At 44.2% G+C, this 24,020-nt stretch overlaps 4 protein-coding genes across 11 annotated transcripts in view; 2 read left to right on the forward strand and 2 right to left on the reverse strand.

The window, feature by feature from the left end:
• The window catches only part of Bola1 (bolA family member 1), a 20,183-nt gene extending 7,387 nt beyond the window's left edge, over positions 1-12,796 (reverse strand). For 3 of the 8 annotated variants that reach the window (XM_031374872.1, XM_031374873.1, XM_031374874.1), the window contains exons 1-3: positions 12,679-12,785; positions 6,171-6,261; positions 3,737-3,849 (exon numbers count right to left, since the gene is read on the reverse strand). The gene's annotated coding sequence lies outside the window, so the exon portion shown is untranslated. Of the gene's footprint in view, positions 1-3,736; positions 3,850-6,170; positions 6,266-12,227; positions 12,545-12,678 lie in introns of those variants that run through there. The other 5 variants (XM_031374879.1, XM_031374878.1, XM_031374875.1 and 2 more) reach the window with 4 other exon arrangements.
• LOC116093445 (histone H2A type 2-B) lies at positions 12,698-13,161 on the forward strand. Its single transcript, XM_031374880.1, has one exon. The coding sequence runs from the start codon at positions 12,728-12,730 to the stop codon at positions 13,118-13,120; it is 393 nt and encodes a 130-aa protein (XP_031230740.1). The 5' UTR covers positions 12,698-12,727; the 3' UTR covers positions 13,121-13,161.
• A 59-nt stretch (positions 13,162-13,220) lies between these two features.
• Positions 13,221-13,697, reverse strand: LOC116093446 (histone H2A type 2-C). Its single transcript, XM_031374881.1, has one exon. The coding sequence runs from the start codon at positions 13,653-13,655 to the stop codon at positions 13,266-13,268; it is 390 nt and encodes a 129-aa protein (XP_031230741.1). The 5' UTR covers positions 13,656-13,697; the 3' UTR covers positions 13,221-13,265.
• LOC116093447 (histone H2B type 2-E) lies at positions 13,656-16,415 on the forward strand. The gene has a single exon (XM_031374882.1). It carries the CDS (start codon positions 13,977-13,979, stop codon positions 14,355-14,357), a length of 381 nt encoding a protein of 126 aa, XP_031230742.1. The 5' UTR covers positions 13,656-13,976; the 3' UTR covers positions 14,358-16,415.
• The last annotated feature ends 7,605 nt before the right edge of the window (positions 16,416-24,020 follow it).

Consider the following 24,020-nt stretch of genomic DNA (forward strand, 5'->3'; position numbering starts at 1 on the left):
TTCAGCTGAGCTTCACGCCACCAAAAAAAAAAAAAAATTTAGAATGCACTAGTGTGAAGGGGAGTTGGAGTTCTAAAGGAAGGGCATTGGCAGAGATTTTCGAGTGGGAATCAACACGCAGGTGTGGATATGAGCTCTAGAGTGTTTCACTTCCGTGTCCTTATGTATACGGGACTTCCGGGTCTTCTGAGCTTAGATCCCACCGTTGCTAAGGAACTCAGAGGAGATCACAGAGTGGTCCCTAGGAAGTATTGAACAAGATCGCAGCTGATCACTTCATCACAGTAGAATGCAGAGAAGTTAAGGTGTCTTTACTGCAAACAAAGTTTTAAAATCTAATTTGAAAGAGTCCCATCCAGAATTTTTTGGATTTTTAGATTTGTATCTGGGTAAGGATTAAGATCACATTTAAAAGCCATAAATACAAATAGATACATACAGATAGCCATACATACAAGTGAATAGCCGTGCATACATACATGCTTCATGACTATTTCAATATTCTTATCTGAAACATCTCTACAGAAGAGAAATGCTGCCTCTATGGAGGCAACCTCCTGCAGTTTTGACAACTGTGCTAGAGTGCCTCACTCTCAGGAGAGACTTGAGCCAGACTCAGAGTCCAGACTCCTTTTCTTTCTTAGGTTCCTTGAATTTTCCCTGTCTATCCATCCTGTCTTAATCTGAGCTAAGGAGGTAGTAGAAACGGGTGGACACTGACTGTAAGGAGTGGTGAGAGGAAAGCAGGCAAGACTGGGGGTAGATTCCGAGATGGAAGTGTAACAATGATTTCCGTTTGTGCACCTGAGGTTATACAAAGAATACAAACAGTCCCTGTCTATCCCTTACCCTGCCATCCGTCCATCTCTGTGGTTTTGTTTCTCTGGAGGTTCCTAATGTTCTACCAATACATTTAAAAATCCAGCCATTTTCTTACATGGCAATCTGAATGAGCAGAAAGTGTTCCATGATCCTTACTTGCCAGCAGCTGGGCTGCTGTCTGTTCATCTTCCCCAATCTGGGCTAGCCCCTCAGTTCAGTCCTTCAGAGCTCTGGGCTAGCCCCTCAGTTTAGTCCCTTAGAGTTCTGGGTTAGCCCCTCATTTTAGTCTTTCAGAGATTTGACTTTTTCTCTTTGGAGATGGAGGTTTGGGATGCTGCTAAGGCCAGTATCAAACTCCTGAGCTCAGGACAATCCTCCTGTTTCAGCCTTCTCTGTGTCTGGGACTGTCAGGGGGAGCTGCAACCCTGTCCTTAGATTGCTATCTGTAGCCTGTGGACTTCTCTTACTCATTTTAAGCTAGGATTCTTGATTTGTGCTGTAGAATAGAATTTTAAGACCAGTCAGTATGAAATAAAAGTTGAAGTTTGTTAAGGAAAGTTCTTGTGTGTGTGTGTTTGTAGGTTGTTTTTTAAAAGGTATATGTGTGTGTCTATATATAAAACGTGACAGCCAGGCGTGGTGGCGCACACCTTTAATCCCAGCACTTGGGAGGCAGAGGCAGGTGGATTTCTGAGTTCCAGGACAGCCTGGTCTACAGAGTGAGTTCCAGGACAGCCAGGGCTATACAGAGAAACCTTGTCTCAAAAAACAAACAAACAAAAAAAGTGCTTGCTTAGTTTCTGTGTGACAGAATTTTTCCTGGTATCTTAGTTAGGGTTACTGTTGCTGTGATAAAACACCATGACCAAAACAATCTGGGAAGGAAAGGGTTTATTCTGCTTACACTTCCACATCACAGTTCATTATCAAAGCACTCAAGCAGGGCAGGAACCTGGAGGCAGGAGCTGCTGCAGAGACCATGGAGGAGTGGTGCTTACTGGCTTGCTCCTCTTGGCTCACTCAGCCTGCTTTCTTATATAACCCAGGACAAGCTGCCCAGGATGGCACCACCCATAATGGGCAGGGCCTTCCCCCATCAATCACTAATTGATTGAAATCCAAAAATATGAGGAATTAGAAATTTATTGACTGTCATCCAATGGTCTCTCTAATTTGGTAACTGGAGAAATACGTCCAATATTATACAATTCATATATACTTTCAGCTTGTTTGTTCGTGACAGTGTCTTGCTGTGTACAACATAATGGTCTTGAGATCTTGCTTCTCCTATCTCAGCCTCTCTATTAGTAGTATTGTTTATTTCATGTTTTTACACTATACTATGGTTTTCAGAACAGCTTACATATTTTAAAAGTATTTATATACCCAAAAGAAATGTAGACAATTAAATTGGGAGGGGTTTGTAACAGAACAACAAAGAGTGAGACTGAATGCTTTGCTTGATGTTTGTAACTCTTGTATCAAGTTACCACAGTAAGAGCCAAGATTTTAAGCTCTACTAAATACAAAACAAACAAACAAACAAAAACACTTTATATATTTATGTCCATTTAAGAAAATATTAATAATGATGTATTATTTTGAAATATACAGTTAATATGTTTGGACTATTTAAATTTTATATTGAAAAAAACATGTATTTTCAGTATTGCTGTAGACAGGCATTTACTAATAGGTAAAGAATATAGAAACTGCTCTTATCTACACCAAGTGCATTAGTTATAAACATATATATATAACCCGTTGCCTGTTCTGCATTAATTAACTGCATGCAGCTGACCTGTTCCTTTGTCCTCTTATCACTCTGAGCTCTGGACCCAGTGTCTAGGAGAATGCATTAAGGACCTTGAAGCCAGGCATTCTGAATATGGCCCAGTCTCCACTAGTACTCCCTTGTTTAACCTATAATGTCAAAATACAATTGCATAACACTGCAGCTCTCCCCAGCCCCCCCCCAATTTTGGGTTCACATCCTTTAAAAATGTATAATTTCTCTTCAGGGACTCATTCAGATCTTGAATTGCCCACTTCCCTGAGTGGTCAGAAAAGAAAGCTTTCATTTTAAAGCTTCCATCTCTAAAGTGAATTTTCTTGGCTTCCACTCTGAACCCAACATTGGGGTTACTTACGGAAACAGAAATGACTCAGACCAGCTGCATTACCAAAGCCTACCCCAGCATGGACAACAGCTCACAAAAGCTGGGAGCCTGGAGTACAGTACACAGCCTATAGCAGCTCAACAGATGGGAGAGTGTCTTTTCCTAGTGACTCAGTTGGTCTAAACTTTTCAGGGAGCTTGGCTTCTCTAGAGTCACTCTGAGTGGGCAACGTAAACCCCATTTGCCTCCATTCTAAGGACCAGGCCTGACTTCAAAAAAGGCTGCGAGGCACTGTCTTCAGAAAACAGCCCCAGAAACTAAGCCATAAGACACCAGCTCTAGGAACAGATGATAAAATCCAGACCAAGACCATAAAACCCCCCTCCCAAAGAACAGCCTGGGGATAGTCATAAAAATGGGGAAATATCTCAGAATGGGCCATCTGTGCTAGGCAGCCCTATTTCATCCTATGGTTAAACATTCATGACACAGGAATGCAGACCACTGACCACCTGTCACCCCCTAGCACCCACCAATGAAGTTTTAGACTATCTAATCCTTCTAGAGAGTTCCCTGTTTCCTTATAAGAAGGCCTGCATGCCTTTGTCTAGGGTCACCATTTCAAAGAATGGTTGGCCCTGCATGCTGGTTGTTTTTTGCAGAATAAACTCTTTGTTTTTGCATACTATCTGAGTCTGGGGACTTCCTTCAGTGATTTTCAGACCTTAGCAGTCTTCACTGTGTACTCTTGGGGAGGGAGGGACCTTGAGAATCTGATCAGTTTCAGGGACTACCTGAAGCTGTTTTGAGTTGGTTATTTTCTGCCTTCAGAGTTTCCCTGCAGATGGAATCTATCAGTCATGGATGAAACTGCTACGCAACACTAGCCCTTTGTTCAACTCCAGCACTGCAAAACAATAATAGAAAAAGAAGGGACAAAAACATTACACCATTTTACAAGCCACTTCAGCCGTGCTGTATTGGTACCCAAACTAGAACCAGTCCCTAGAGGGATGACTGGGTACAGAGGGTTTGCATTATCTGAGGTCCGGGATATCAATTGAACATCCTGGGATGCTTTTCTTTTGAAATAGGAAGGAACAATGTGTTTTGAGTGTATGTGACTTTTTTGTTTTTTATTATTGTTTTGTGCCACACCCACTCGTTTACTCCAGTAAAATCCAAAATATCGGGGGTAAAAGCCTGATTAAGGATAAGAGGCGTTATGACTTCAAAGGGAGTCTGTGCCTCCTGGATATTCAGACAGTCTTTGGCATCTCCTAACTCAGCCATGTTCCAGATTAGTATTTCCAATTGTCAACACGCCCTCTTATTTAGGCATAAAAAGTACCCCAAGGAATGATTCATTAATGGCTAAATTTAAGATTAGGCATTGTCTCCTGGCCAGCACACTGTTCCAACATATCCTAATTTAATTCCAAGCTGTCCTTAGCTTGGAATTTCTCACAAGGAATCTGCCTTATCAGACAGGATGACCTCGGAGTTAGCAACAGAGGTAAGACACATAGTTAGAATTCTCAGGGCAGTCCCACAGAAGACAGAACTGTTTTACATACTAGAGAGTAATCGGAAGGGCTTCCCTCACTCAAGGGCATTAGCGAGAACTGTTAGATCGGAACTTCCTGGTGCTTGCCTCCAGCAGACCCAGAGAATTAGCATGGGAATACCAAAATAGCCCCAGCAGGGAGGGCACCCTGCTCTTCTGCCCTCTTCACACCTGGATACCTAATCTTACCGACCTTGATGTAACCATCCCTTGCCTATGTGATCTTACTGACCTTGATGTCACCTGCCTATGAGACTTTTGTCATTCGCCCTGTTTTCTGTATACCATATAAGCCTGGTTTTCACTTTGTGCAGGGGCGCGGGCACTCTAACTAGAACTAGAACTTAGATGGACTAGGACTTAGATTCTTGCAGTCCACAGCCCCCTGGCCCAGAGCGCTTGGGCGGTGTGTGTGGGGGTGTGTGTGCAGCACCTGTCCAGAAGAGGTGGCTGCTTTAGACCCAGTGTGTTTCAGGTGGTCTCAGATGTACCTCGACTACTGAGCTGCTAGATTTTCCATTTCTCTTTTGCAATGACTGTAAAAACCTCATGCCATTTTTAAGAAATACATTCAGATTCAGCTGTCTGTCATTCACCAACTTGTTGCCCACCTGACCAGAACTCTCATCCCGTGGAAAACGAGGTCCCTGTAACGAACCAGGTCTGTGGCAGTTTTGTGCACTAATTTTAGAACTTAGGAAACATACTGAGGGGCTCTTAGTCAGGAATTATTGAAGATAAAAAACAATTACCAGGATTGTTGCCTGTTCTGTGGGGTGTGTATGAAATCACTTGAAGAGAAAGCATATGGTTAAAAAAAAGAGTTGTGATGGCAATCTTTATGTTTAAAAGAATTACTGTGCTTAAGAGAACTAATAAACAAAGTTGGCCTTCAAACCTTAAGGTCTGTTACCGTTGTTTTTGTAATTGTCTGGTCCTGTGCAATTTTAACCAGACTGTTGTTTATATGCTAATAGATCATTAGGTTAACTGCAGTTTCTGCTTCTGTAAACAGAAGCTTATTTGTTCCAGATAACCAAGTCTGCAAAACAGAATGTAGCCTTCTGCTTTCATGTAAACAGAATGTAACTTTATGTTCTTAGCCTATAGGTGTAGACCTGGCCCTTTCAGATGGAGATCTGCATAAATGCCTATTCTTTGTTAAAATTCACTCATGGTCAGACTGGTGAATCTCTGAAGCACCCCAGTCCCATAAAAGAATCATAAAGAAGGAAAAGAAAACAGAATGAACGTGTTTACTTGAACGACAACTCTGGCTTGTATGTGAGGAGTATATTTGAGGCAGCAGAGGGACATGAGAAGCCTTTGTGAATATTGTAGGTCAGAAGAACGTGAGTGGCATCAAGACATCCTAGAGGGAGGCACTCATGGATCCAAAGGCCGTAGAAAGGCTCAATCGTTTGGTCATGGACTAGAGACTTGCTAATCCACAGTGGCAGGGAATGCTGGGAAGCTGTGGCCCTGAAAAGCCTTGCTGTGGAGATGACATTTGAGATCTCAATGGGCAATAGACAACTAACCCTGTGGGAAAAGGCCTCAGGGGAGAGGACATGACATTGACTGTATTCTGTATGTGTGAAGCCAAGTTCATGGTTAGCATACTTAGGTGTTCCATAAGCTATAGTACATGAAATAAATACCTTCAACATGATGGCCCACATCCACGACTGTCATGCCTAGGAAAGGCTGAAGGTAAGATGACTGTGAGGTCAGATGGCGCAATAGCAAGATCTGTCTTAACAACCAAAAGAATGTATTGGATCAATAAAGGAACCAAAGCACCCAATAAAGGAAGCGGCCAACATTATTATTACTACATTTGCAAAGGATGTTTTGTGGAGCTTCTACAGAGTCTTCTTTTATGAAGGCTTAGAACACTGGACCATGCTAGTACTTTAGAAGGTAAACTTAACTTTTAGGGTGACCACAAGTATACAATGGCCAGAGTCATTCAATAAGAATGAGTGAGTAAAAATAGCATATTAAGGCAAGTAAATAGAGACATAAAGATGTAACAAATATATCTAAATATACACCCTCAGTTACTAATGGTCATGACATACACATAAATGAACTGAACTTGATAAGTTAAAATTGCTAATTTTATTATTTATTTATTCATTTTAAAAGAAAAAAATTCAGTACAAGTTGTTTATAGCAAGCTTTTCATCTTTGTTTTTAATACAATCATAATTGCAGTAACTGTTATTTGCTAAAAGGTCTGTCTTGGGCAGATCAAGATTTTGTGAGGCATCAGGCCCTAAGAAATCATGGAGGCTAATTTATATATAGTCAGACACAGCGTAGGACAAACATGTAACCTGAGGTTGGGGTGACCAACAACCCCTCACCATTCCCTCACAATGCCATCCCACTTTATGTTTACATTCACTGAGGCATGATTCACACACACTAAATTTAAGAATCTTAATTGTGCGGTATGGTTTTACTGAATGCACCCATGTCAAGAGAGAAGAAATTTCCAGGGCTTCAGAAGGCGGCAATTTAATACTACTGTCCCTCAGATAACCATTATAAGAACCTTCCTTTTGTAAATGTTTATATTTAAATCTTTCTTACTATTTTTTTCCATGTCTCTCTTTCCTTTTGTGACTCACTGAGTTTAACTACTATTGGTTTTAGGAGCATGGGTAGGTTATTTACAGGAACATGAAACTTATCTGTGGCTCCAGATCTGAAGAAAATGTCTCTCCTCTAGCTACCTTTAAATACTTAAGGTTTTTATGGGAGGGGTGACTCTCACTAGCTGCCCACCCCCACACTTTTTTTTTTAAACAAACAAGAGTCTCTGTAGGGCATGTGGGATGATGTTACCAGACAGATATAAGAACTAGCAAGAAGGAGTGAGCTCAGATGCCGGGAATCTCAGAACTGAGACCGGCAGGAGTGAAGCCATTCCCTGCCTTCCTTACCTGCTCTAGAACACATAGCCACGAACATGAGGACCCTAGCAATCAGTCCTGTAGCATAAAAACCTGGAGTTCTCCAAGTTAATGAGATATCTAGATAGTCCCTGGACTGTTTAGCCAAAGAGCTTCCCTTTTTGGGTCATTCCTTTCTGCAAAAGGTATTTAATCCCTGGGTTACACTGAGCAAGGTGTATATGTTCACCTCCACCATCAAATAAACCAGTATAAACAAGCAAGAACTGTCTCTTCACTAAGATTGGCCAAGGGGGAGTCCAGCCTGGTCTACAGAGTGAGTTCCAGGACAGCCAAGGCTATACAGAGAAACCCTGTCTCAAAAAACAAAAACAAACAAACAAACAAAAAAGATTGGCCCAGGGGAAGGCCTTTATCTTCATCTTAAAGAGCCTAACCTAGAACTCCTGAAGAAGGCCTTCTCTCTTCCAGTCTCTCACATACTCTCTGCACTCACGGGGAATCAAACCAGTTCCACCAGTCCCAGGCTTTATCTTCCCCTTCAGGCCCAGTGGGTGGATACCCTGAGGGGAATCGAGGACCAGTGATGACACTTGTTCTTATAATATTTCTGTTTTTTAAAGAAACTGTAAGACCCCCGAAAGGGACCCCCACTCAAGTCTCGGGAAGGTGCACACCCAAAGAAACACGAGAGACCGGCTTGATGCAAAAGCATGAGGCAGCTTTTTTTTGTTTTGTTTTGTTTTTTCGAGACAGGGTTTCTCTGTGTAGTCCTGGCTATCCTGGAACTCACTCTGTAGACCAGGCTGGCCTCGAACTCAGAAATCTGCCTGCTTCTGCCTCCCGAGTGCTGGGATTAAAGGCATGCGCCACCACCGCCCAGCCATGAGGCAGCTTTTTAATGGCGGAGCGCCAGGCAGTCTCTCAAACTCACGCAGGAGATGGGAAAGTGACCATGAGGCTTGAAAGTTAGGGGTTTATATAGGGAAAAGGTCTGAGGGAACAAAGGAATCAGGGTGGCTATACATGATTGGTTATTTTAAATGTAGTTCGTGCAGATTATAATTGAAAATTCCTAAAAAAAGGGGAGTGAAGGGGATTGCTATTGGAGTGAAAGGGGAATGCTAATCAAGGTTTCTAGTTGACTTTTTGGAGTGAAAGGGGAATGCTAATCAAGGTTTCTAGTTGACTTTAAGCTAATCTAAGAGGGCCAGGTGGCCCATTTCTCAATGTCCGTTCGGGCACGTCCCAGACGCCTAGGCTCCAAAGATGTCCTTGCATTTTTGCCCTATCTTCATGTTTTATGTCTTCCTGACCTGTCAGTCCTCAGGATACCCAACAGCTTTTTCTTCTTTACTTTGATCTGTATTCAAAGGCCTGGGCCCCTTTGGTAATCCTCTCATTTAGCTAACACCAGTCTCAAACATAACTCTTTCAATCTCAGGCTTACGTATGCAAGCTTGTGCTGAACTTTTCTTTTTCAAACTTTTCCTTTTCAAAACCAAAGTTCCAGGATTATCACTACAGTGGGGTGCTAGCGAGCCAGCCCAGTTCCCTGTGTGTGTGTGCTAGGCAGCACTCTACCAGCTGAGACATGTTCCAGCATTTGGTGGCACCTGGAAAGTGTTGTGGAGAAAAAATATCATAGGAAAAAAACTATGAATTCTCTAAAAGTATTGTTTAGTTAATTTATATCAAAATAGTTAATTACCTACTATAAGGTAGGTAGAAAGAATCAGTAACTTGATATAAAGAAAACAGGGAGGTGAAATAAATATTAAAGTAGAGGGGCAGATGCTTTCACTTTCGAACCCATGACAGAGCTATGTGGACACACCCAGGCATTTGTGTAGAAGTGGGGAAACCCTCCGGAAGGAACTGGGGTGGAAACTGGAAAGGCGAGAACATGGCTGGGTCCAAAGAGAAGCACGTGAGCCAGGCAACCGAAGGCTCAGTGGTCGAGCTATGGAAAGGCCTGGCTCATCTCTCAGGAATGGACTGCCATGCAGTAAGGGGGAGGGGAGGGAAGAGGAGGGGAGGGGAGGAGAGAGGAAGGGAGGGACTGTGGCTGGAGGGAGAGCTCTAAATAAATGTTTGCTTAATTAAACTGTTTGGGAAGGCACCCTGCTGCCTTTGTCAAACAATCCCAGAGGTATCACAGGAAATATCAGCCAGCCTATTAGCGTGCACTCTACAACTGTCCTGTTTGTCTGCTCTAGGAAGGCTCTGGTTAAGGCTAGGAAGGGAGCTCTAGGGAGCAATAGACAATTATAGAGCCGGATACATACTGGCCTATGTAGACTTACCTAATAAGATTTTGTATGGAATTTAAAATCTCAAAAATAACTCTCCCTTATGAAAGTAATGGTGGACAAGTGACTTCATTAAGTCCAATATCTGGTTAGTGAAAGATTATGAATAAAGTTATAAAGAGCATATTTTGAATCTGAAGTGCTTAGGTTGGTGAGGGACTACATGACCTTAAACAAGGGCCTAAATTCCTCTGAACCCTTTTTTCTTTATCCATGAGACAGAAAATTATATCCACTTTGTAGATGGCCTATAGCACAGGGTGAATCACATTTGGGTTCAGTAGTCTCCATCCCTTTAGCCTTCTTCATAACACAGGTCACTGAGAAGAAAACCAGAGGTCAAGGAGAGGGGGTTCACTGGCTCTTCAAGCAGAGCCTCACAAGGTGCCAGGGATGTGTGTACAGGATTTCCCTGTTATCTGGGTTTTGTTCTTAGCCACCAATGCCTCAAAAGTTGATGCTGTTAGAACTTGCATAGCAGAACGGCTGTCTAATGCTAACAAAATACCCTGCAAACTTAAGAATAGTTTAGGATGAAAGTGTAACTTCCAAAATTAGATACAGTTCCCCTAACAGGCTCCCCCCACCCCCACACCATCAACCCCCAGACAGAGTCTCTCTGTGTATCCCTGGCTATCCTGGAACTCACTCTGTGGACCAGACTGGCCTCAAACTCAGAGTTCCATCTCTTCCTGAGTGCTAGGCTTAAAGGTGAGCACTACTACCTCCATTTGTTTTATGTGTCTTAGTATTTAGTCTACCTGCATGTATTTCTTGGGAGGTGGAGTTATACATGGTTGTGAGCCACCATGTGGGTACTTGGAGCCGAACCCACTTCCTCTGCAGGAGCAGCAAATGCTTTCTATATATATTGCTAATGTTGGAGAAGCACCACATATTCCCACCATAAATGCTACCTGTGAGCCCTGTGAATCAGACCTTCCTATAAACTCATTCATTTCTGAAATGAAATGATCAAAAAAAGGTTACAATTATTTTCTGAATTATGCCACATTTTACTTACTGAGGAAACAAACACCTTTGTTGACTAGCCCAGGCTAGTCTTGAACTCTTGGCAGTCCTCATAACCCAACCTTTAAATGCTGGGATTTGGGCCCAGTCATACCCAAGTATATAACAATATTTTTCCCAGGACTAATTTCTGCATATAGCTAACATTAACTGCGGGGTGGCAGTGGTGCAGGCCTTTAAGACCAGCACTTGGGAGGCAATGGCAGTGGCAGACGAATCACTGAGTTCAAGACCAGCCTGGCCTTCAAAGCAAGTTCTAGGAAGCCAAGGCTACACAGAGAAAACCTGTCTCCAAAAACCAACCAACCAACCAACCAACCAAAGGTTAAATTGACATAATTCACTAGCCTTCTGCTGTTTCTAGACATTTCATCATGGATTCCATTGTACTAGTCTTACGACTCATATGTTCATTTGGCAGCGGTAAGTACCACATTCAGTAAGTACTGGTTGAGGGGCTAAAGAGATGGCTCAATAGTCATGGGAACCCAGGGTCAATTCCCAGCACACGCATGGTGGCTAACAGCCATTTACTTCCAGGGGTTTAGAGGCCCTGCCCACCATTGGCACCAGGCAGACAAAACACCCATACACATAAATAAAAATAAACAAACACCCAAAGAAATGAAGATGACGAAGAATACTAAAGATGAAAAAATTATGAGGATGACAGAGAACCTAAAAGGGTAGAACTGAACGGTACTATTTTCTTTAATATGCACATTGCCTTCATAGGATTAATAAGGGGAGGGTTTTGCGGGGTACAGGGCCTGAAGCGATTCTGGGAAAAAACAGGGGGCTTAAAGATTTTAAAGGAAAGGTGCAAGGGTAGAGATGGGGCTGGAGAATGATCGTTCTAGCCAGAGTCTGCAGACAAAACTATTAATTTGGGGCTTTCACTGGAATCTTAGGGAGGAACACGAGTGGACATGGGTGATTTGATGGTAAAGAAGTAAATGACAGGATGCGCTGTTGTGACAAAGGCAAGATTAGTATCTTCCCTATCAGTCTGCCTTGGTACCTGAATTTTTAGGGTGCAATTCTTGGGAAAGGGCAAAGGAATGCAGAGTTCATCTTCAGATGCTATATGATGCTTGTTGAGATAAACGAGTTAAACATCTGGTAAACGCCTGATACTGGAGTCTGAGCTTGTGAAGCGAGTCTGAATTAGCTGGAAGCTTGGAAGCCTCGCCAGAGTGAAGAGCTGGGGATAGGGAGGGCAGTTAAGCTGAACTCGTGGATTTAGGAGTGGGGAGAGAACCGGAGCAGGTAAAGAAAATCCCAGGAGAGATCAAAAGAGGACATCTTGAGAGCTAGAGGAAAAAGGTGGTGACGGACGCCTCCTGGAGGTCAAAGAGGTTGATACAATGTCATCTAGCCCTTGGTCAAACGACTCGGAGGCAAAGATGAGGAAGGGGGTGAGCCACTAACAAGGGTAACGCGAACCAACCTCATTAATTCCTTTACGGAGCTTGCCTGTGTGAGACACCAAAGGTGAGACTTGGAGAGTAATTTAAAGCTCCGGGGGCGGAGCGCCCAGAGCAGAATCCCATATTTCGGGGGGAGCGTTTCGCGTTTTGTGCTCTTGGTTGTTTAGATTTTTCAGCTCTAACTGGGCAAACAAAGCAAACCTGTTAAGTTACTACACTAAACAGCTCCGCGATATCCTTCTGTCCTTAAAAATCCTGCGGTGTAAATAGGGACCTTTAAATATGGCTCTTATCGACTGGTAAATTCCCTTTTCAAAAAGACCGTCATTTCCTGTACTGCAGGATGTAAACCACTGAGTCTAGCTTCTGCTTTCCCATTGGCTGTTGGACACGGCTCCATTTTAAGCCAATCAAACTACCTTTCCTTCACCCCTCCCGATAGGTCTTATAAATTACACCAAATTGCTTCACCTTCCCATATCCTTTCCTCGAAAAAGCAGCAGTTATTGCCTATTCCGCCATGTCCGGCCGTGGCAAGCAAGGAGGCAAGGCCCGCGCCAAGGCTAAGTCGCGGTCGTCCCGCGCCGGGCTGCAGTTCCCGGTGGGGCGGGTGCACCGGCTGCTGCGCAAGGGCAACTACGCGGAGCGCGTGGGCGCCGGCGCGCCGGTGTACATGGCGGCGGTGCTGGAGTACCTGACGGCCGAGATCCTGGAGCTGGCGGGCAACGCGGCCCGCGATAACAAGAAGACGCGCATCATCCCGCGCCATCTGCAGCTAGCTGTGAGGAACGACGAGGAGCTCAACAAGTTACTAGGAGGAGTCACCATCGCCCAGGGCGGGGTTCTCCCCAATATCCAGGCAGTCTTACTACCGAAGAAAACGGAGAGTCATAAGCCTGGAAAGAACAAATAACTGTTATCTCTTCCCACACAAAAAGGCTCTTTTAAGAGCCACCAAAGTGTCACCCAAAGGGCTGGTCACAAACTAGCGCGTTAGCTCCTTTTATGAAGACTTGGTGGCTCTAAAAAGAGCCTTTTTTTAAAGATTCGTGTGAATTTCACTTGCTCTTAGCCTTATGGCTCTCAGTCTTCTTGGGCAGCAGCACGGCCTGGATGTTGGGCAGGACGCCGCCCTGAGCGATCGTCACTTTGCCCAGCAGCTTGTTGAGCTCCTCGTCGTTGCGGATGGCCAGCTGCAGGTGGCGCGGGATGATGCGCGTCTTCTTGTTGTCGCGGGCCGCGTTGCCCGCCAGCTCCAGGATCTCGGCCGTCAGGTACTCCAGCACCGCCGCCATGTACACCGGCGCGCCGGCGCCCACGCGCTCCGCGTAGTTGCCCTTGCGCAGCAGCCGGTGCACCCGCCCCACCGGGAACTGCAGCCCGGCGCGGGACGACCGCGACTTGGCCTTGGCGCGGGCCTTGCCTCCTTGCTTGCCACGGCCGGACATAACTTAAGCTTATAAGTACGACTAACCGGGGTGACAACTTCTATGAAGCTAGGTTGGTTCGTCTCTAAGGCCTTTATAGGCGTTCCTAGGGGTGGGGTCAGGAGGGAGCTTTTCATTGGTTGTTATTTGGCCCCAGAGAAGTCCAATGAAATCTGAAAATTTAGGCTTGTACTGAAAACGCAAGTTTCGAGTATGGGCCAATGAAAATTAAAAGTACTTTGAGACCTAATTTGCATAGGGCGTTCGTAAAGGGCTCAGATCCTCTGGGTCCCTGATTGTTTTTCTACTTACTAGACTGTTTTCTACTGTTTGCTTTCAATCATGCCTGAACTGGCCAAATCTGCCCCGGCTCCCAAGAAGGGTTCCAAGAAGGCTGTCACCAAGGCGCAAAAGAAAGACGGCAAGAAGCGTAAGCGCAGCCGCAAGGAGAGCTACTCCATCTATGTGTACAAAGTGCTGAAGCAGGTGCATCCGGACACGGGCATCTCGTCCAAGGCCATGGGCATCATGAACTCATTTGTCAATGACATCTTCGAGCGCATAGCAAATGAGGCTTCTCGCCTGGCGCATTACAACAAGCGGTCTACAATCACATCGCGGGAGATCCAGACGGCGGTGCGCCTTCTACTGCCTGGAGAACTGGCTAAGCATGCCGTGTCGGAGGGCACCAAGGCGGTCACCAAGTACACCAGCGCCAAGTAGAGGCCCCTCTGGATGAGGCGCTCGCTGGTCCTTTTGGTCTTTAAAGGCTCTTGCGGTCATCCGTTCAAATCAGGAGAGAGCTTTGTCCACTTGCATTAGTTTCTAGTTCCTATTTCAGTTACTTTAAGGGTCTTGTAAAGGGTACACTTCAGAAGTTTTAAGCCTTTGTGGTTTTTGAGTTTCCCTGTGGGTATCTGTTTGCGCCCTACCTAGTTTCTTGGAGTTCTTTTTAGACCAGGATAACGGAGATGGTTCTAGACAGTTGTGTCCCGGTCCCTTTTACTTAAAGTCGACTTAAAGTGAGATGATTTCCTTACCTTGGCGATTAAAAGGGCTCCAGGACAAAGCTAAGTCTGTGTCGACGAATGCTGGGTACCAGCTGTCTACAACTGAAACCGCTACTGTCCCTTTACTTGTGTCCCGGGCACCAGCAGTTCCGGGTCCTTAGGGCGTTGTCCCTCTAATTTACTGCTTTACAAACGGTTGCTGCGGATTTGGTAGGAGTGTGTTGTGGTTCTCTATCAGGCCTTAGAATCCCTGTTCGTGGCTTGCTTGCATTGTTTGTTTTGTTCTGTTTTTGTTTTTGTTTTCCTTTTAATATTTTGCGCTAACCTCTGCAGTGCAGCTTCCCGCAAGGACACTACTGCTTTTCTCTCTGGACCCAGGAAGTGGTCTTTCTAGTCCACACATCAGGAATTAGCTTTTTCCTTCCTGTCATGTCTCCACGAGAAGTTGTCTTAAGTCCCTTTGCTTTCTTGTTCGCACTGTGGCTGGTCAAGCTGGCCGGACATGTTTATACCTTCAGAGCCCACCAATGAATGCCTTAACCACAGCAGATGCTACTTTTTAAAATTACTTATTGAATTAATTTTTGTATGAAGGCTGGGGCAGCAGGGGCCTTGTCCATTAGATGTATGTGAAAACGCGTTGGAATGTAAATGTTTTGGGGATTTTTTCCCCAAATCTGTCTTTAGTTATAGTTACTGTAGTGGCTGTTCTTGGTTGTCACCTGAAGCAGCTGGATTCACCTGTGTTAGATTTTTTTTTCTTAATTCCATAATTTGAAATGAGAAGAACTGCTTTTTATCTGGATCTCTTCTACCTTTAATCTGGGCCAAACCTGCTGGCAGCTTCTATTAAGGAGATGGAAGAAAGAAGCTTGATTTTTTGCCTGCTTGCTCGAGATGGCAAGTCTAGTCCTTCACTGGCATTAGAGCCTGCTTCTTCAGGATTCTGGCATACACTGAAGACCAGCTGAGACATCCAGCCTTGTGGACTGAACAACTACTGGACTATTGGACCTTCCCTTGGTAGACAGCCATTGTTGGACTAGCTGGACCCCAGCTTGTAAGCCATGTGTTTGTGTTCGTGTGTGTGTGTGTGTGTGTGTGTGTGTGTGTGTGTGTGTGTATGTTGCCAGGGCTTGGCCATAATAGTTTCCTTAATTTTGCCAATTTAGAGTAAGCTCTTGGGTGTGTGTTATCAGGGGTTGGCCATAATAGTTCCCTTAATTTTGCCAATTTAGAGTAAGCTCTTGGATTTGTATTAAATCAAGAGCTTTGGCTTTGAGGGGGAGGGACCTTTTATTGCTCCCACCATCCCCATTCCTAATTTTTCTATCCCCTACTGAGATGAACTTCCAATTTACAACTGTCCTTATCATTTACATTTCGGAGGGCTCTGCAGGATAGGCTTTGGAGCGAATAGTGAAGTTAATAGAAGCTAAGTGGGTTGGTCCGCTGGCCGACCTGTGAGCCAACACCGCCCACTCTTGTCTCCTACCTGAGGACAGCGGCCTTGGTTTTCTTCTGTGGAGTGTAGCATACTGAATTTTTCCTTTGAAGTTTTGATTTTGTGGGTGAAGATACTTGATGGTCTGATCAGTTTCTCAATTCTGCTTTATGGTAAGGGCTATTGGAGCTGATTGCAGGAGCTTGGTGAATCCAAAAGAAAATTCCAGACATTGTCATGGATGAATAAATTCTGTTTACTGCATGTGCATTTTCAAGTGGGTAGACACTGTTATTATCATTAATAAAGTTACCAATTAGTTTCAAATCTTTGCTGGATTGTTTTCTGTGCAATTCATTTTCTCAAAGAGTAAAATGAGTAGACACAACCATTTGTGGTTGGGTCTGTGGAAAAGCTTGGTGCCTCTGATTGAAGGATTTACAAGCCATTAGTCAGAGCTTAGGGGTGTATCTCGGAAGGTTTGGCCGGAATGCACTGAGGCCCTAGGTTCAAACCCCAGTACATTAAAACACACACCTGCTTCTAGCCCAACATTATTTCAAAGGTGCATTGGGGTTGGAATATCTATGACATAGCCGTTGTTAATGCCTTGTGACTAAGAAATATTTGACCACAAATAAAAAGTATTACAAACAAGAGAAACTGAAATAAAATCCTTGGTAAAATTTAGTCAACACCTGCAGAACACTTGATGTGATAGGGAGTATTTTAAGCCCTTTCAACATACTGGCTCATTTGATCTCCACAGGGAACTTTATGGAGTATTATCTCCTGTTTTATAGCTAAGGAAACAGAGGCATGCACTGCCTTTCCTCATAAACTGTTTAGAGAGTAAGTCCTCAGTTTAGTTTCACAGGACTTGAGAAGGTAGAATTGCTCCCCGAAAACCCTGACACCCTCCTCTGTATTTGGGAAGAAGGGGTTGAAGTATCCATGCTTTACGTTCAACACCACTTCCCTCTGCTTTAGAATGCATCCCGAGTGGAAATCCAGAAGAGTGGTGGCTAACCTTGAGAATGGACTTGGGGAGACTGGCTTTCCATCCCAGAGGCCACAGCTCCAGCCAACCGAGTTTATCCTGCCAGAGGAAAGGGTTGTGGGGAAGGATTTCATCAGCTCAGAACCTCTCACCAGCACAAGAGGCTTGGTGGCTTGTTTGGGGCTTCTGTGCTTGTATGATGGTCTTGTGGCAGACACAGGTGAAGAGAGTATTAAAAGAGTCTGATGTTTTAACCCTGGAGGAGAATTTATCAGTACAGTGAGATTTTACATTAAACCTCTCTCCCATTTATTTGCTTTCCTTAGGTTAACAATAATTGCTACAAAAATTAGCACTCGTACTTAGCTACAAAAATCTCCCCACTCGTACTTTCTCTCTCCTTTTCTTTCTCCTGCTTTTTGAATGTGCCCCATCTTTGGGCCATGATGGTCCCACAGAGAAGCACAGTGAGTTTCCTTCCCCTAGTTGAACTTATTGACCATTTGACTATTGCCTGGCCCTCTGCTTCGTGGTTTCCATTATTGCCTGTTTACTCTCCACAGCTATCCTTTAAAGTATGTTTCATTGTCGTCTTTGTGTTACGGATGATAGAAACAGCCTTAGAGAGCTTAAATGGTTTGTCTGGGATCATCCAACAAGTGGTAGAGCTGCAACCCAATGAACACCTTTTGGGTTTTTTGAGACAAAGTCTCGATATGTAACTCAGGCTGGCATCAATCCTGCAGGGACCCCCTCCTTCCAGCCACCCAAGTGGTCGACTCCAGAAGGCAGCCAGGACCCCTGACGTTTGCATAATCAGAGATGTGTTCACCTTGTGGCACACAAGTGCCACAGTATTCTTTTTCTATCTACAATATAATTGTAAACCCACTTACCTGTTTATGTATAAGAGGTTGCCCTAGTCTTTCCCCCAACTCCTGTATTTTCTCTCTCCTCTTTCCCCTAGTTTTTGGATATGCCCTAACTTTGGGCCATGATGATTCCACAAAGAAGCACAGTAAGTTTCCAATTTCTGGTTGAAAAGGAACTGAGAGGGAGTGATGAAACATATACCTATTCTATCGAAGTGGGAGGAAGGTCTGTCCTCCCCCACCAAAGCTGCTCTAGCCACCCTACGTGCTAGTGTGAGTCCTCTCCAACATAATTCTGACCTTCTCACTTTGCTCACAAACTTCCTCTGTTGAGGAATAAACTGCCTCAGCTTTGTTTAGTGAAACATGAAATGACATACTACATTCAATTTCACTTGTGATCTGTGGACTCCTGTGCCATTAATAGAAAGGCCATTATGCCTCTTGGTCCTTAGAATGAAGGTGGAAGTGCCCCGCCCCTGCGGCTGAGGACTAGCCTGTAAGACACACGCTGAAGTATAGTGTGTGTGACAGAAAATGACACAAAAACCTTGTCTGCTGGATATGACTGTGTTTCCTTTCAATAAAATTTTCATGTGACAAAAACAAGCAAACAACAAAACAATAACAAGAAAAAAAAAGAGGGAAACTGTCTTAGCTCATAATTCTCAGTAAAAAGGCCTGAGCTCCAGCTTTATTTGTATTCCATTTAGTCTTTATTTATCTTCAGAAATTGCCCTTTAACAAAGAGATTGTCATTGTGATTAGGGCTACTAGGTTCAATCCAGTTTAACTTGTTTGATTGGGAATGTGTATGTTTATAAATGTCTATTAATATTAACATTAATAGCCGCTAGACCATTTCTTTCTCTTAGACTTAGAAGCATTATTAGGTGTAGTATCACTAATTCATTTAAGAATTTTTGGAGTTGGGCCTTGTGTTGCAAGCAAGCCTGCAATTGGCTTAACCAGGGTCTGAGGCAGGAGGATCACAAAGTCAAAACCTGCCTGGAAACCAGGGAGAACTGAGGTGGCTCAGCGAGGTAGAGGGCTGGCTTTCCATGCATGAGACTCTGTATTTAATCTGTATAGTGACAAAGAAAACAATTCCAAACAACTGTAGTAGCACAAGCCTTTAAAAATCTCAGCACTGGGAAGGCAGAGCCAGGAGGATCTTTGTGAGTTAAAGGGAAGCCTGGTCTACATAGGGAGCTGGAGGACAACCAGGACTACATAGACCCTGTCTCGAGAAAGAAAAAAAAAAATCCTGTTTGTCAGATGGTAGGCAACCTCTTAGGCAGTGGTGATGCCAATGAAACAGCATCTGCATCTGGCTCCTTAGACTTTCAGTAACTCGAAGGAAAGAAAGATGTTAAATCAATGACCATAATAAATAATGGTGAATATTAAGAGAGGGAAGTACTGATGTAGAAAGTGATATGGAAGGTGTTCTAAGTTACCAACGGAAGGATGTTGTCTTAGTTACTTGTAAATGAAATATTTGTTCTAGCTAGCCTGTATAAAAGACACAGAAACCTGGTATTTTATTTACAAATAGCCTAGCCTGTAAGCTAGACTAGGTAGGTTCTATGCTGATCTCTATCCAAACCATTTGCCCCGCCCTTGTTCCTCACTGAGTCTCACCCAGGCTGATGGAGCGGAAGCAGCCTGCCCTCAGGGTGCACTTCTAGCCACATGATCATGATCCATCCTGTCTCATGGTGACCTCATCCTTCCTTTCGTCCTCTTCCCCCAGGTCTCTCTTGAGTCCCCTTGGTCAATCCTCAAGTCCTGCCTTCCTCTCTCTACTGCCTAGTCACAGGCTCTAGCCTTTTATTAACCTATTAGCTTTAAATTGGGGAGCAAGGTTTACACTACAAAGGCCATTGCAGGTGAGAATGCACTTGTTGAGATGGCAACCAGATCTTGGGGGTCCGAATTTAGCATTTGTATACATAGCAACAGACCAACCCCCCTCCCCCAACAGTTACTTTTCTATTGCTCTAGTGGCTTGACTAGAATCGGCCCAGTCTGCTCATGGGTTTGAAAGTCATTAGGGATTGTCATTAGGGATTAGGAGATGGGGCTCTCTTGGAGGAAGAGTGTCACTGGGGGTAGGCTTTGAGGTTTCTCTCGCTGTTAGAGAATCTGGATGTAGAACTCTCAGCTATTCTCCAGCACTATGTCTGCCTGCAGGCCGCCATGCTCCCCGCCTTGATGATAATGGACTAAGCCTCTGAAATATAAGCAAGGCCCTGTGAAGTGTTTCCTTTTATAAGAGTTACCATGGTCATGGTGTCTCTTCACAGCAAAAGAATTGACTAAGACAGCCGTGAAAAGACGCCATGACCAAAGCAACTTATAAAAGAAAGCATGGAATTAGGGGCTTACATCCTCAGAGGGTGTGTCCATGACCATCATGGGGAAGAGCATGGCCGCACACAGGCAGGTACAGCACTGGGGTGGGTAGCAGCAGAGAGCCTATGCTCTGTTCAGCAGGCAGCAGGCAAGGAGAGAGCAAACTAGAAACGCTGAGGGGTTTTGAAACCTCAAAGGCCACCCACAGGATTGAGAGTCACTATGGAAATAAACCCCACAACACATCTATAAGAGATTTTCTTTTTAAAATATATTTTAAAAATTAAATTTGTGAGTATGTATGTGTGTCTGTGTGAGTGTATGCCAAGTGCTGGGGACGGGGAGGGAGTACAGTAGAGTGTGGCCATGGAGGCTGCAAGAGGTTCTTTGATCTCATGGAGCTGGAGTTACAGGTGGTTGGGAGCTGCCCCATGAGGATGCTGGGAAGTTTTGGTTTTTTTTTTTGTTTTTTTTGTTTTTTATTTTTTAATTGTATTTGTTGGTGCTTGGTGTGCATGATGTGTATAGGCATTTGCATGTTAGCATTTGGGTGAAAGTCCGAGGGCAAGTTGTGGAATCAGTTCTCTTCTACCAAGTCGAGTCCCTGCAGTTGAATGTGTATCGTTGGGCCTAAAGAACTGCTTTTACCCCGAGCCACCTTGCTGGCTCCGATTCAGTGGTTTTTCAACTATATACAAAGAGATAGAAATTGAAATTTGAATACTAACTGCATATCTAATAATTAAAGGTTAACTGTTTGTTGTTTTATATGTAAGTTGGCCCCACAGTTTTGATCTTTTAAGGACACACAAACATTTTTGGTGTGATATAATATGGTGTCTGGAAGTACATTCAAGATGATCCCGGTGGCTCATTTAGGTTATATCATGTCAACTTAAAATACACTACTTATTGACTTTTGAGACAAGTTCTCAATATGCAGCCCTGGCTGACTAGAAGTTCACTATATTAAACCAAGCTGCCCTCAACCTTTTGGCATCTTCCTTCCTATGTGGCTTAAGGGCTAGGGTTACAGGAGTGTGCCGCCATGTCCAACTAAAATGCATATACTTTAAAGCTTTTAGCTGCTAACATCACTGGACAAGCTCCTCACTGTTTTTTTACTTAGAGGTTTTTGTCTTGTATTTATATGTGAAAAATGAATCTGCTGGGTATGGTAGCACACAGGACTCAGGCTGGCAGGACTATCACAAGTTCAATGCTAGCCTTGACTACATACAGAGACTTTGTCTCAAAAAAACCCATTAAAACAAAACAAAATCAACAAAAATAAAACCTTGGGGCTGGAGAGATGGCGCTCCAGTTAAGAGGACTTACTGCTCTTGCACAGGACCCCAGTTTGGCTCCCAGTTCCCACATGGTGGTCCACAACCATCTGTAACTCCAGTTCCAGGGGATCCAACCCCCTTTTCTGGCCTCCTTAGGTACCAGGTATATAAGTTTTCCTCAGACAATACATGCAGGCAGAAACATTTATACAGATAAAAACCAATGTGGTTTGCATAACGAACTGGATTTCATTGGTTTACATAAGAAAACCAATAATGGCTACTTGTAAGTATTTGGGGAGTGTTGTGATCCTAAAAAGAGAAAGAGCAATAAGAATATGTTCTGGTGAGGTGTAGGGGGAGGGGGTGCCTCGGCAGGCCCATGCCAAGGCATCCCTTTCTCCTGAGGGATCAGACACACACCTGTATAGTATAGAATAGAGTTTATTTAGGGCATGGGGAGGGGAGTTAAGAGGGTAGCAGAGGCAGAGAAAAGCAGAGAGAAGGAGAAAGTAGAGAAGTAGGGGTCGGCCATGACCATGTGGAGAGAGGGGAGAAGGGAATGGGGAGAGAGGGGGAACAAAGGGACAAGAGGCAAGGGAGAGAAGCAGGAGTAAGAGAGAGGAGGGGCAAGCAACCCCCTTTATAGGGCCAGGCCTACCTGGCCATTGCCAGGTAACTGTGGGGAGGAGCATGCCTAGCTGGTGCCAGGTAAGTGTTGGGGATGGAGTCAAGACAGAATACCAACAAGGAGGGGGAAGGCTTTTCTTTGTTTATTCTTATCTCTTAGGATTTGAGTTTACTGCTCCTATGCTCTTAAAAAACATTGTCAGCAAGGAGTGGTGGCTGGTAGACAGAGTCCCAGCACTATGGGCAGGGTGGCATAGAAGCCCCTGAGCCCACAGATCTCCAGAGAAACTAAGAATGCTAAGCATGATTGTCTTTCCAATGGGAAAGATGAAAAACCTGTTTTTCCACCTAGAAGCCTGGAAACCTGAAGCAATTAACAGCCTGGTGGTCTGCTGGGCCAGGCCATATCAAGCTCCAGACCCAACCTGGCTAGTAATCTAAGTGATCCTTACAGCCTGAGGCTTGCCAAGCTCCCACAACCAGGTTCAGTGATTAGACCTAGTAGTCTAAACAGCCAGAGATGCCCCTAAGCTTCCACAACTGGAATCAGAGGTAACTAATAGCTCAAATGACCTCTACACTCTCTGTATGACTGAGACAGGCAGAGTCTTCCCTAGGCAACTAAGTCATTATAGACAGCTCTCCAGAACTTATCTCCTTGGAAGGCATGGCATGCATCCTGAGTTTCGATGTAGTTATGCCCCCTTGAGCATCAAGGATTGTACTACACTAGGAAACTTTTTTCCCTCCCAAATTATACTGGGCTTAAATATGTTGACAATAAACTGCCTGATATCAGATGCATAAGAAGCCTTGATCCAACTTGCTGAATTCAATCTGAGATCCCTTACAGCCCTAAAGAGTCCGAGATGGGAGGGCTGTTGCAAACCTGAGGCCATTTTGGACTACATAGTGAGTTCTGGACCAGCATGTGTTACAATGTGAAGCCCTGTCTCAAATACAAACAAACAAAAGAAAACAACCTCCAAAAATAAAATAAAAAGGAAAAATCAACAAAGTAGAAGCAGACAAAACAGCAGCCAGGTGTGGTGGGCCACATCTGGAACTGAATCCTGTGGAAGCTAGGGTAGGAGGATTTGGAGTTTGAGGTCATCCTGGGCTACCAAGTGATGTCCTGTCTCAAAAGACCACCCCCACCAAAACAAAACAAAACAAACACCCAACAACAAACAAACAAACAAAACCAGTAAACCCAAACTTAAATCAACAATGTATTTCCAAATACCTCATAAACTACTAGACTCTCCATGCATTGCAGCTAATTCTGAGAGATAGTTTAGAAAAAAATATCTCAATAATGAAAACAGCAACCAATTTAAATTAAGGGCAACAATAACAAGAACAACAAAAAGTCCAAAAGTCCCTGGGGTTAGAGGGCTAATCTACAGATCTAGGATTGGGACTCCACTATCCCCAGTCTCATTAAAAATATAATTAGTGGTAACTGTGAACACCAGGCTGGGTCTGGTGGTACAGGCCTTCGATCCCAGCTCCCCTTTACACCAGGGAAGGCTTGTGGGTTCTCCAATTACTAGCCCTACCTTTACCCCACCTTTACCCCCACCCCGTCCCCACACAGTCTTTATGTCCTTTATATTTTAAGGCAAGATCTTGCTATGTCGGCCAGATTGTCTTCAAACTCTCCCTACCTCAGTGTGGTGTTTGAGTAAGAATGGCCCCCTTAGACTCATATATTTGAAAGCTTAGAGTGGCATTGTCAGAAGAACTGTGTCCCTGGGCATGAGCTTTAGGGTTTCAAATG

This window comes from Mastomys coucha, unplaced genomic scaffold (genome assembly GCF_008632895.1).
Source record: "Mastomys coucha isolate ucsf_1 unplaced genomic scaffold, UCSF_Mcou_1 pScaffold16, whole genome shotgun sequence".
In the NCBI taxonomy this organism is placed as follows: Eukaryota; Metazoa; Chordata; class Mammalia; order Rodentia; family Muridae; genus Mastomys; species Mastomys coucha.

Bases quoted from the DNA above. Each gene is read 5' to 3' on its own strand.
- LOC116093445 (XM_031374880.1), top strand. From the start codon at position 12,728: ATGTCCGGCCGTGGCAAGCAAGGAGGCAAGGCCCGCGCCAAGGCTAAG.
- LOC116093446 (XM_031374881.1), bottom strand. From the start codon at position 13,655: ATGTCCGGCCGTGGCAAGCAAGGAGGCAAGGCCCGCGCCAAGGCCAAG.
- LOC116093447 (XM_031374882.1), top strand. From the start codon at position 13,977: ATGCCTGAACTGGCCAAATCTGCCCCGGCTCCCAAGAAGGGTTCCAAG.